This window comes from Panthera onca, chromosome A2 (assembly GCF_046562875.1).
Source record: "Panthera onca isolate mPanOnc1 chromosome A2, mPanOnc1 haplotype 2, whole genome shotgun sequence".
NCBI lineage: Eukaryota > Metazoa > Chordata > Mammalia > Carnivora > Felidae > Panthera > Panthera onca.
Genome location: NC_138340.1, coordinates 119,366,754 through 119,380,112, shown reverse-complemented (window position 1 = coordinate 119,380,112; position 13,359 = coordinate 119,366,754). Strand labels below are relative to the sequence as shown.

At 38.8% G+C, this 13,359-nt stretch overlaps 2 protein-coding genes across 4 annotated transcripts in view; one reads left to right on the top strand and one right to left on the bottom strand.

Moving 5' to 3' along the window:
* JAZF1 (JAZF zinc finger 1) overlaps positions 1-3,098 on the top strand; it is a 343,720-nt gene extending 340,622 nt beyond the window's left edge. For both annotated transcript variants that reach the window (XM_060632790.3, XM_060632791.3), the window contains exon 5: positions 2,790-3,098. In XM_060632790.3, coding sequence (XP_060488773.1) covers positions 2,790-2,966 — 177 coding nt within the window. In that variant the 3' untranslated portion in view covers positions 2,967-3,098. The remainder of the gene's footprint in view (positions 1-2,789) is intronic.
* A 2,602-nt stretch (positions 3,099-5,700) lies between these two features.
* TAX1BP1 (Tax1 binding protein 1) overlaps positions 5,701-13,359 on the bottom strand; it is an 89,810-nt gene continuing 82,151 nt past the window's right edge. For both annotated transcript variants that reach the window (XM_078441110.2, XM_078441114.2), the window contains exons 17-18: positions 7,434-7,516; positions 5,701-6,820 (exon numbers count right to left, since the gene is read on the bottom strand). In XM_078441110.2, the coding sequence (XP_078297236.1) occupies positions 6,619-6,820; positions 7,434-7,516 (285 nt within the window). In that variant the 3' untranslated portion in view covers positions 5,701-6,618. The remainder of the gene's footprint in view (positions 6,821-7,433; positions 7,517-13,359) is intronic.

Genomic DNA, 13,359 nt, shown 5'->3' with positions numbered 1-13,359 from the left:
CTGTGCTGACAGCTCAGAGCCTGGAGCCTGTTTCAGATTCTGTCTCTGCCTCTCCCTTACGCTCTCTCAAAAATAAATAAATGTAAAAAAAAAAAAAATTCAAAGATCAACTCCCTTTCCTCTTTCCAGAGACCAGAGGATTTAAGCATTTCATTTTCAAGTCGCCTGCCATCACCTATGTTAGTTATTAATATTTCTGAAAGACCAAACTTCTTTTAGACTCTCTGCAATTATATATACATGTCCATGAATCTTTTTTAACCTCAAGTGTTAGAAAAGTGAAAGCTCCCATTGCTATCTGTGAATGAACAGATGGGGCAAATCTTGAATCTCATTAGAGCTTGCACTAACGTGTGCCAGGGTATCCCACTGACCCTTGTGAACATTTGAAATCACGGCGACAAAGAGAGAGACGGGTAAGGTAGGTTTTCTAGGTCCTTTGGCCAACCCTGGAAGAGCCACGTTTCCAAATGTGCAAGGGGCTTACTCGTTTTTCCAAAGTAATAAAGCAAATGTATGGAGTTAGCGGTGTTTTCCTCACGGTCTCACGGCCAGACTCACACCACCATGTTTACATTCAAGCAGGGAACAGACCACAGACCTGCTGAAATCCCCTCCACCCTGGCCTTGTCCTTCTCCTGCCGAACTCTGGATCCGGTCATGTTGGACTGGCTTCTTGTGGCTTTAGCAATTTCTGGTTTGAGACTTCTCACCTAATTGTAAAAACTCAGGCCTGGATGGAGTATCTAAGCCCTGTTCCTGCTGGGAGTCGCCATGCTGTTTTGCTTGCTAGCCAAAGGTAGTTAGTTTTGGTTTCCTCTATTTTCTTGATTTTTTTGATGATCCATTTTACAAGTTCCCTGTGGAAACAAGGACATGAAATGTTTGAGTCACCCTTCCATCTACGGAAAAGGACCCTACTAGGTGCTCAGTGAATGTATCTGTTGAGCTTTTAGTAAATGGGATGTCAGCGAGGGACGGATGCAAATTTCTAGTCTTTGCGAGCCAGGAAACTTCCTACCGTATTGTTACTTAGAAAGCCAGTGGTGCTTTTCTAATGTTTGTAAAAACTTATTTCAAGTACCTTAAAACTGTTGTCCTTCGTGGTTCTGTGGGTTGTCTGGCACCAGCTAGGTGGTTCTTACCTGGGTGCCTCATGCGGTGGCAGAAAGATGCCAGCTCGGGCTGGGATACGCAGCTGGCTCTACTCGCATCCTTCGGCTTGTGCTGGAGTGGCTGGAATAGCAGGAGGCCGGCAGGGGCAGTCTACCCATCATCTTAATGGGCCTGATTCTGCCACTGTCACTGCTCTCCCTCTGTCCCTGCTGCAGCAGCAGGTTCTCCCCAACATGCCTCTAGAACAGGGAGGGGTTCCCTTGTCCCTCATGGAGGGATTGATGCGGGATGGACAGAAACAAAGGTGCAGATGCCCCAGAGCCCGGGGTCCAGGGCAAAGGGTGTTTGTCCTTGTGCTTTGACTCCACGGACAACCGTCAGTCAGGCTCTGAACACAGCCAACTGATTGCTGTTTGGCACCCCTGGGTTCAACTAAGTCAAGCAGGATAACGTGCGTTATGGATCTCTAAGAGGGGAATGTAAATAGTAATCACTGAACGCATTTTAATGGCAACTCAATTCATTCCAGAATAGTGAACCACGTTCTAACAAATTCACCACTCACAGATGCTTATGGAGCATCTACTACGGGCCAGGCACTGTCCTAGATGCCCATGGAACAGCAGGCCGTCCCTGTACCTGGGAGCTCAGGAAGGGCATCTTCTGAGTAAAGTTCAAGACTGCTATGTTGGAATCCCGAGTTGGGTTTAGGACTAGGCTCAGTGGAATCAGATTCATGTAATACTTTAGGAAACAGCCCACTCTTCTGACGACCTGTTCTCCCGTCTTTGTTTCAAGCTTGCTCTTGTGTCCTCCCTTACTCCCAAATCTGGCAGTAGCAGACGTGGGAGTTGAGAACCTATGCTCTAATATCACCTAATCATCTAATTTTTTTAGGCCATTTTTACTTAAATCTTTCATCACTCAATGCCCGTTTTCTCACCATTTAATTGGGATTGAGCAATAGTAAATTAAGTCCGTAGAGTGATTCAAAGCATGGAGTCTTAGTAGAAATCCAGAATGTGCATGCCAGCTTGAACTTTGGAACTCTTACATTGTTGAGACTTCCATAACCTATGTTTGGAATGCAGCACATAAATGTTCAGTCTGTCCACGGGTGCTTATTTCACACACCTGTGTCACGGCATGATTTTGGGCAAGATTTGTGGCAGAGACCCTGCCTTAATGCAAAGTAGAAAATGGACGAAAATTCCAGGTAAGGTAGGTTATTCCAGCCGTCTGGAAGCAAAACACTTAGGTGAGTTTCCGCATCAGGGATTTATATAGACCTTGAACTCTATTGCCCTGTGTCTTCTTTCGAAAGACAGCTTTTTGGTCATCCTGAGGCTATGTTTATATGACTGTTTGTTGTTAACGCTCTTCCAAATGGAAAAAATGATCCAGAAAGGAAGTAAAGTTCTAGGCAGAGGAACTAACTGTGCTTCCTTCTACAGTCTCGAATACATAGTCTATGTAAAATTTGTCAGAGTAAATGACCCACTCTGCACGGCCCACGATCACATCAGGCTGCTGGCACTAGAGCTCAGGCAAAGCCTACCCTGTACACACCTGCCATCCAGGAGAGGTCCATTGTAACCCAGACCCACACCGAGGTTTTCCCCAGTCTGACGTCTTGGTTGCATCTGATCGGTGACGTTTTGTCTTCTCCACAGAATGTGAATGGCATAAAGTACCACGCTAAGAATGGTCACAGAACACAGATCCGCGTCCGCAAACCATTCAAATGTCGTTGTGGTAAGAGTTACAAGACAGCTCAGGGCCTGCGGCACCACACAATCAATTTCCACCCCCCGGTGTCGGCTGAGATTATCAGGAAGATGCAGCAATAACATGCTGGTCCCCAACTGTGCCAAGAAACCCTCACCAGCAGTTGCTGATTTTGAAAACAGCCACCTTTTTGCAGGGGAAGCATTCAGCAACCCTTTAAAGAATTAAATGCATGCTTTAAAACTTTTCTGTAATTTTGGAATGATGTATCTTTGTAGAGTTAATGATTTTGTACATTTGCACATGTCATCATCATACCCATTTTCATTACTTTGATATAAGGTGCTAAACAGAAAAAGCTCTAGGTTCTTCAGCACATTTCCCCCAAAAGAAAATAAGATTGAGGGCATGTTGCATATTATTAGGTTGTATTGCAGTGGTATCAACTGGGGGGAGGAGGGGCTGGCACTGAGATTTTTTTTTCCCCCAAGATTGTAATGTGATTGAAGTTTTTCAACACATCAACTCACTATGTTCAAAACCAAAATAATACCTTCATTATCAAACTGGTTACCATGCCTTACATAATGGAGTTAGTATTTGTGAGTAGAAAGACTTTAGGTAATGGAAATATAAATAAGAATGTTTAACATAATATGCTAAAAGTATTTTCATATTTAAATAACATACGTAAAAGGTGTGCTTTCTGTGTTTTATATTATCTTGCAAATCCTTCTGCCCCTTAAAAAGCTGAAAATCTTGCCATCTGACTTACCAATCATTTGTGTTCTAAATGGCATTTTTGTACAAAATAGTCTATTCAGTTCACTCATTAATTTCACACACATTCATGGAGTGCCTGCTGGGTGCAAGGGATTCAGTTTATGCCTGTTGATATTTGTGGACCAAGATACCAGTTTAGTGAAATACTTTTCCCTGAAATCTGTTAGAAAACACTTTGAAATACTTAAGTGCAAATTTTGTGTGTGTGAAATTTAGTTCTATCTTCATCTTTAGGTGAAGTTTTAAAGCACTTTGTAGTTCTCTATTGCCAACAGATTTAATGTTTTATGTGTTGCCAATTCTTGCAACCACTGCCCTAACCTATGGGTTGCAAATAAGAAAATTACAAGCACGTTTCAAAGAGGACATTTTTGTTAAGATCCCCCCACGCCACCCCCCAACTGCCTCTTCTTCACGCTCATTGTGTTTTTAGACATTTTTTTTGAAGGCACTTTTCCCATCACATTGTAGAGGTCTGTATTCCCATTGGCAACGTCTGTTTAGCTTTATAAAACATTTTGCCGAAACACGAAATTGAGCCTTATTGACAATTAAGTGCTTCTTGTGGCAGGTGGTCAGAGAGTGACTAATATGACCCATTAGAGTGACCTACGTCTGGACCATTCCTGAAGTTTTTCTCACCAACAATACCATCATGCCTTGAGTGTTCTTTTCTCCCAAGTGCTATTCCTTAAACATGCAAGAGTTTACCAACTGCCTCATTATGCAATAAAAATTGCTCTGAGATGGCTAACTGCCCACAAAACTGGTGAAAAGCAAACTCGAACTGCTTACAAAACAACTTTCCATGTTCCCATTTGATGAAAGTCTTACAGCTGGGAAGCAGGTGTCCCTCCTCAATTCTTCACGCAGTCTGAAAGGATGACTGGCCAGATGGGTAAGCTTCTATATTCTTCAGTTGTCGATCCCTCATAATGAGGGATTTTAAAGTATTTCTAAAGACACTGCCCTCGAAAAATTTCCTCAGATCTCTGAAGAGTGGTCTTGGTCCTGAATATACAGTGTTCTAGGTTGAAAAAGGGTGATCCAGACAATGAGAAGCAACTAGTTGGTGCATAAGAAGGCCCTGCTTGGATACTTCATATCTACCTATAATTGACCAAAATTTTTTTAGGCCAGCAGTCATTATTTAGCTTTGCTCCTTCTAGTGCAAGAAATGTAGGCTGGATCAGTAGTTCAACAGCTAAACAGTCATAAAATAGTCATTGTGCATGTTAAATTTCTTTCAACTATAAAACAAATTCAATTTCTATTTACTTATTCCTTGTGACAGTATTACTAAACAGGTAAGGATGGGAATATTTTGTTATACCGTGTATAGTGAATGTATCGTACTGTGTCTGTGAAAACTGTGCTTTAAATTATATTTTCATATGTTTTGTTGGGGACAGAGCACATTAAGTTTGAAAGCAACAGAGGTTTGTTTTAGAACTGAAGGCAACTTAATCAAAATTGCTGTCAAGAAAAGCTGCTTATAAATGTAAATGAAATCATTTAAAATAAACTGCCTCTGACCCAAAACAAACAGGGCTCTGTATTTTCAGTAGTGTCCCTTACCACCCTAACACGGGGAGGATACTCGTAGGTTGGCTTGCTCCGCAGCGTGAGACCATCCCCACTGAATGTGTTTTATCTGCACGTCCCCCTCCCGGGAAGGTGAGCGGGGGGGGGGGGGGGGTCCTCAGCTACTGCTGCCTTCTAGTCTGCCACAGCCCGTCTTGCCCTGCACTCACAATTCTTTTTCAAGGATTCCAACTTTGGCTTTCAGAAACCAATACAAGCAACACGATGTGAATGCAGTTCACACACAGCACACCGAAATGCCACCACGCGGATTGTAAGGTTAACATCCCAGCTACCTTGCTTAAGCTGAAATATTTTGATAACTACAAAAGAAGCAAAATCACAGTAAATTCTTACCATTCATATTTTAAGAGAAACACTGTTGGGAAACTTAACAGCCCAGACCCAAAAAAAAAAAAAAAAATGTTAATGATGTTTACACTTAATGAAAAGCTATCGTAAATAAATTTGACAATGAAATTACACATCTCCAAAAATGTGTCCTCTTTAATGTTAATGAGAATACTACATAGAGACACAATGAACACATTGATTTGCATTTATACATCACATTTTCAATCACTTACTGAGAATCTTCTTTCAAAATTCTCCTCCATCAGGAAAATGTGGAAAAGTTACGGATACACTTCCTGTGATTTTATGCCACAACCACCACTGTTTAGTAGATCCTTTCTATGAAACAGTTGTTATGAAACAACTGCACTGGTGTATTTGTTCCATTTTCCCCTTAGACAGAAATACAACTTCAAGATGGCTTAAAAATAATCACTCAAGTCATTCTAAAATGTTTTGGTCATAAAATTAGCAAAATATGCCTTCTATTCCTAAAGCAAACATTTCAAATATCAAAAAGTATTTGCTATACTGCAAGCATGTGAGCTGATTCTACATGCAGCTCCATTTTTAAAGGAAGTTAAAAAAAATCCTTTCATGGGTTAAATTATGGAAGTTTCTGTATTCAAATAATTATTTTGCCACACTTATAAATTATTTTTATTACATAATATTTAGTAGTCATGCTCAATCAACAAGGTCAACAGAAACTTGTAAATATTATGCTAAGTCACACACTCCACATATATATTCAGTGTGGTAACATTAAAACAACCCATTTCCTTTATTCATATAGTTCTGCAAACTGGGGAATAAATAAAGATACAAACACAGAAAAAGTTTTCTTAAGCTGTAAGATTAACAGGGGTTACAATGATATTTATTGATAAGCTGAAGATTGACCCTAGTAACACAAAACTCCAAAGCAGCGCTTGTTCAGAAAAGTGTGGTAGAAGGTACATGGAAGGGATACCTTGTGGTCTCCATAGTGGTCTATTGGAGGTGATTTTTTTAAATTGTTAAACTATATTGCTAACTCATAATAAAAAGTAACTAGTCAAAATTTAAAACATTCTGATCAAAATGGGTCTGCACGTGCCTTTCAAAGCCCTGCTGGTCATAGTCAGGAGGGAACTGCTCGCTGCACATTGGGCACACCTTCCAGTGACTTTCAACATGTTCTTCAAATTTGCTCTGATCATAGTTGGGAGGGAACATTAATTCACAGAGGGGACACTTCTTGTGAACATCAAAGCTTGAAGAAACAGAAAAATGAAAGAATTACTATTTCCAAAAAGTAAAATTTCTAAACAGCAATAATCTTCAGGATAGATGTTATATTTATCTACATAAGCCGATATTTCACACTAAACTTACCTTGAAAGTCTTCACTTACTCCAGAAACCTCTGCTTCTAAACGCTTGCTATTGACAATTATGTAAACCACTGTTAAAGCCTCTCGATGGAGTTTTACAATTAGACTGACAAAAACTTTTCCATTAAAAGCCCCAAAATGCAATCACATTATGTAAAATGAAGCTTAGTGACAAGAATTCCTCAATTTTTAACAGAAAATGCCTTTTGTAAAACTATAAAGATTCACAGGACTTATAATGTGCCTACAGTATTCATTCAGTTTGACCACTACGAGTATTCATGAGCACTGCTTCTTAAAGGATTGCATGCATCCGAATCACCAGGAAGGCATGTTAAAACACATACTCCTGGGACCCACACCAAGAGTTTTGGGTTAAGAAGGTCCAGGTACAGCCCCGATCATATACATTTCTAACAAGTTTCTAGGGACCATACTTTGAGAACCACTCATCTACATAATCCAAGCTCTACACAAGGAAAAGAAAAATTACCTGGAATCAAAGCAGAAGCCTGTTCCATGCCCACGTAAATGCTCACTTGGAGGATCGGGAGCAGTGGGCACATGTTCATCCTCCTAGGCAAAACATAATTTTGCAATTTTTGAGAAGAGAGAAACTGAATGTTCTTTAATTCAAGCACAGTACAAAGGAACTAAGATTATACTTTTTAAAATTTTACTTCCGTTACCAATTAGTTTTCACATAAAGGTTTAAAAGTCAATTTTAAAAGCATTCACCATGGGGCGCCTAGGTAGCTCAGTCGGTTAAGCATCCAACTTCAGCTTAGGTCATGATCTCACAACTTAGGTCATGATCTCACAGTTTGTGGGTTCGAGCCCTGCGTCGGGCTCTGTGCTGACAGCTTGGAGCCCGTTCAGATTCTGTGTCTCTCTCTCTCTCTGCCCCTCGCCCGTGCCCGCCCCCCCCCCCCAAAAATAAACATTAAAAGCATTCAGTATGGACTAAGTCTTCTTGAAATAGAAGCAGTATTTTGTGGAAGAATGTACCACACCTGTATATAAAGTACGGATCCATAAACTTGTTTAAACCTATTACGTGTAGGTAATCTTTTGACTTTTTATTGTTCCATACACTAAACTAGATCACCACTTTCATAAAAATTTTAAGATTGCATTGTTTCCTATTATTCAATGAATTTGTAACCTACATCCCATCACATGATACACAGAAATTATCAAGGAAAACTAGTAAAATACGACTTTGCATGTGTATGTTCTTGGGGGCACACACACAGGCAAATCAAACTGGAAAACTATGATAAAGCAAAGAATGTACCAAACTACAGGCCTCATAACTCTGTTGTGAAAGAAGGAAATTCAGTATTAAGTGTCTGACAGATTGCCAAGGAAAATTGCTAAAAACCTATAAATCTGAGTTTGAATCAAAGCAAATGCTGGCTTGGATTTCCATGCCCACATCCCTGTGGTCACTTTTTAGAGATCTGTATGAGCTACATCAACAGCCAAATATAGACTCACGTCACATCAAAAGCCAACCACTTCCGATTCTGTGTCTCCCTCTCTCTCTGCCCCTCCCCCGTTCATGCTCTGTCTCTCTCTGTCCCAAAAATAAATTAAAAAAAAAAAAAAAAAAAAAGTTGAAAAAGGGGCGCCTGGGTGGCGCAGTCGGTTAAGCGTCCGACTTCAGCCAGGTCACAATCTCACGGTCCGTGAGTTCGAGCCCCGCGTCAGGCTCTGGGCTGATGGCTCGGAGCCTGGAGCCTATTTCCGATTCTGTGTCTCCCTCTCTCTCTGCCCCTCCCCCGTTCATGCTCTGTCTCTCTCTGTCCCAAAAATAAATTTAAAAAAAAAAAAAAAAAAAAAAAAAAAAGTTGAAAAAAAAAAGCCAACCACATCGCCATGAAGTGCCCATGTGCTTTCTTCCTCTGAGCAGCTGTTGACTGCTCTCATGTCATGAACAATACATAAACAGGTATACCAGGCACTGATGAAAGTCCTTATATTGCTGGGTAGTTATGCTTGTTCCAGAGTCACTACAAATGGGCTAAGCAATCAAGTCTGTCATGGGAAAAGGTACCAACAAAGTGTATAGTGTGAAATTCTAAGGAAACAAAACACAAACTGAGTTCTTTTATCAGAAGTGGGAGGTAGGAGAGGTTACCTGGCTATCACTCTGATTATTGCTTCCTAAACAGTCCAAGAAAGGGTAAGGGAGATCTTTTTTTTTTTTTTTTTTTTTCATATTCGTCACATGAGAAAATATTTTTGTTTACATATGATTCCCTGTTAAATACTACACTATGTACATATTTTTTCAGTGTGGTAACATTAAGATAATCCCTGTTTCCTTTATTCATAAAGTTTTCAAACTAGGAAATAGATACCAACACAGAAAAACAAGTTTTAATCTTCAGTAAGATTAAAAGAGGTTACATTTACTGATAAGCTGAAGATCGACCTTGACCCAAACTCAAAGTAGCTCTTGGTCAGAAAAGTGTGGTAGAGGGTGCATGGAAGTGATACTTTGTGGTCTCCATAGTGGCCTATTTGAGGTGATTTTTTCTTTAACTGCTAAACTGTATTACTAACTCACAATAAAAAGGAGTCAAAATTTAAAACATTCTGATCATAATGAGTCTGCACATGCTTTTCAATCCCCTGGTGGTCACAGTGAAGAGGAAACTGCTCACTGCACAAAAACAAAATAGATATAACCTAATGAGGGACTGAGAAATTGGGGAATATACTTCAAGAATATTAAGTCTTCAAGTAACTAAAATCTAGACAGCTTTTAAATCTGTAGGTACAGTAAAATGATACAGTAGTTGAATCTGCTAACCCTAGTATTTAGGACAATAAATTTTAATTCTGTGCCACATTAGCTGCCAGATTTAGGGCTTCCAGCAGCAATATTTGAACAATGAATCTGCTTAAAGAAGTACATATAAAATGATAATGAACACAATTTTCCCAATTATCTTGGAAAAAAGCATAAAACCTCATATTTTCAAATACTATCTAAGAAAATAATGGAAAAGAAAAAAGGAAAGGTCTTGAAGCTCCACTATCAAAATTCTTGATGACAGATACTTATAATAAAACTCAACTTTCTAAGGATCAAAAATATAATGGAACCAAAAATCTCATAACCTTTTTTCCCTGTTTTGGAATAACTTAGAGCCTATACCAATTTACTGCTCCCATGAACCAGCTAACAACAGAGTCTGTTGCTCAAGTGCTAGACTTAGACCGACCTAATCTGACACGTTAAACATCAGGTAGAAGGGTGCGAAGCAACGCATACTTTTTCTTACCTTTATACTTTCTAAAGCCATATGTAATTTGGCAATGATAACCCTATTATTCTGTATCTTCTAACCACCTATTACCTAATAAAAGGGGAAAGGGATTCAAGAGTAGAATTCTAGATGTTATAATGAGACATAAGAGCTCATGAACTAAGAAAAATCACCTACTCAGTAATTCAAAACCAGAAAATAGGTTAAGTTCTCTGAGTAGCCAATTCATACCAAGTCTTATGATCCTGACATGGAAAATGACATTTTCACTCACAAATGCATTTATTCTATTTTACTCATCAAGCCTGGTTAATTAGTTTCCAAAACCATACTAGATTAAATATAACAAATTAGTTTGGGAAGTAAGGCTATTCAGGCAGGCCCACTGTCAACAACAAAAAAATGGCTACCAGTAAAAAGAAAAGCAGACAACTCAAAACATCCAATAATATTTCAGTAGTGGATCACACAGCTTTAGTAACAGAACATGAAAACACTGTTTAATGTTGATGTTTCAATTAATAAACTTGAATCGTCAAGGTCAGATTAGGTATTCTTTAGGAAGGCAGAGAATCATGTATTTGAGAAAGATTCCTTCCCCAAGCTGCTAAAATAATCAACAGTTTAGTACTGAAAGTTGTCAATGCAAAAACAATTTGTGAATAGGCATTAAAATACCAGCACCTAGTCTGTTAGCTAAACTGCCAAAATGATCTCGTAAGCAAATTTTATTGGGAATACCAAACTGAGAGATATTTATGAAAAACTGCAAATAATTAAAAACTAACATTTTTCACAGCATTTTAATCTCCAGAAACATCTAAACCACTTTACATTGTTCACCTGCCTTTAGACTCACCATGACAATACTATTTCTGTAACAAAACAAAGCAAACAAGCTACAGTAAACTGAAGCTCCATATGAAACTCAAAATCTTCTCATGAGATTCCCAACTCAAAATCTAGCCTATAAAAAAATTCTTAGTGGGGACACCTGGGTAGCTCAGTTGGCTAAGCATGCAACTCTTGATTTCAGCTCAGGTCATGATCTCACAATTATGAGATCGAGCCCCATGCCAGGCTCTGCAGAGCAAGGAGTCTGCTTGGGATTCTCTCTCTGCCCCTTCCCCATGCTCTCTCTCAAAATAAACATACATTAAAAACAACAATAAATAATAAAAAAAATTCTTGGGGCACCTAGCTGGCTCGATTGGCATACAATTCTTGATTGTGGGGTCGTGAGTTCGAGCCCCGTGTTGGATGTACAGATTACTAAAACATAAAAAGTAACTCAAAACATAGAATAAAATAAAAACAGTATAATTCTTTGTTTTCTTATTAAAGTACATAACCAGCTTGAATATCTGAAATAGTATTAAGAGGGGTTAATCTCTTGGACAATAAAAGAGGACAATCATAATAAAATAAGATTAATCATACTAAATTCAAAATGCAATCATACTAAATTCAAAATTCAAATGCAAAATGATTACAAAAATAAAATTACCCTTTGATACAGCAATTCCATTTCTGGGTATACATGTACAAGAACTGGAAGGAGGAACTCAGATTTGTACACCTACAGTCATGGCAACATTATTTACATTAGCCAAAAAGTGACAACAACCCAAATGTCTTATCAATGGATAAATGGATAAACAAAATGGAGTATTATTTAGCCTCAAAAAGGAAATTCTGACACATCACAAAATGGATACATCTTGAAGATATTATGCTAAGTGAAAAAGCCAGTAATAAACCAAATTCTACATGATTCTACTTATATGAGGGATCAATAGTCAAATTCATAGAGACAACAATCCAACGAGAAGACATAAAAATGCGCCCAATATAGGAGCACCCAAATACATAAAACTGTTCATAACAAACATAAAGGAACTAACTAATCAGTAATGGAATAATAGAAGACCTTAACACCTCACTTACCTCAATGGACAGATTATCCAAACAGAAAATTAACAGTGGCTTTGAATGCCACACTGGACCAGATAGATTTAACATATATACACATAAATATTTAAATATTCAGAACATTCCATCCTGAAACAGCAGAACATACATTCTTTTCAAGTGCACACGGAATATTCTCCAGAGCAGACCACATATTAGGCCACAAAACATTGGTCTCAACAAATTAAAAAAGAACGAAATCACCAGGCATCCTTTCTGACTACAATACACAAGAAATGATCAGAAAAGAGAATACATAGAGGTTAAATAACCTGCTCCTAACAATGAAGGGGGCCAACCAAGAAATGAAAGAAGAAGTTAAAAATCCCATGGGAACAAATGAAAATGACCACAGAGCAGTCCAAAATCTTTGGGATGCAGCAAAAGTGGTCCTAACAAGGAAGTTTATAACGGGTCTGCCTCAAGAAGCAAGAAAAATCTCAACCTAACCTTACACCTAAATAAGCTAGAAAAACAAAAACCTGAAACCAGCAGAAGGAATAATAAAGATTAGAGAGAAATAAATGATACAGAAACAAACAAACAAAAAAAAAAACAGAACAGATCAATGAAACCAGGAGCTGGTTCTCAAAAGAACATAAAATAGGGGCGCCTGGGTGGCTCAGTCGGTTGAGCGTCCGACTTTGGCTCAGGTCATGATCTCACAGCTCATGAGTTCGAGCCCTGTGCTGACAGCTCAGAGCCTGGAGCCTGCTTCTGCTTCTGTGTTTCCCTCTCTCTCTGCCCCTAACCCACTCACACTCTGTCTCTGTCTCAAAAATAAATAAAAACATTAAAAAAAAATTTTTAAAAACCACAAAATTGATAAACCTCTAGCCAGACTCAAAAAAAAAAAAAAAAAAAAACCCTCAAAATCACAAATGAAAGAGGAGAAACAACCAGCGTCACAGAAATACAAGCAATTCTAAGAGAATATTATGAAAAACTCCATGCCAACAAATTGGACAACCTAGAAGAAAGGGATAAATTTCTAGAAACACATAACCTACCCAAACTAAAATGAGAAAAAATAGAAACTTTGAACAGACTGATAACCAGCTATAAAACTAAATCAGTAATCAAAACTACCAATAGGGGTGCCGGGGTGGCTCAGTCGGTTAAGCGTCCAACTTCGGCTCAGGTCATGGTCTCACGGTTTGGGAGTTC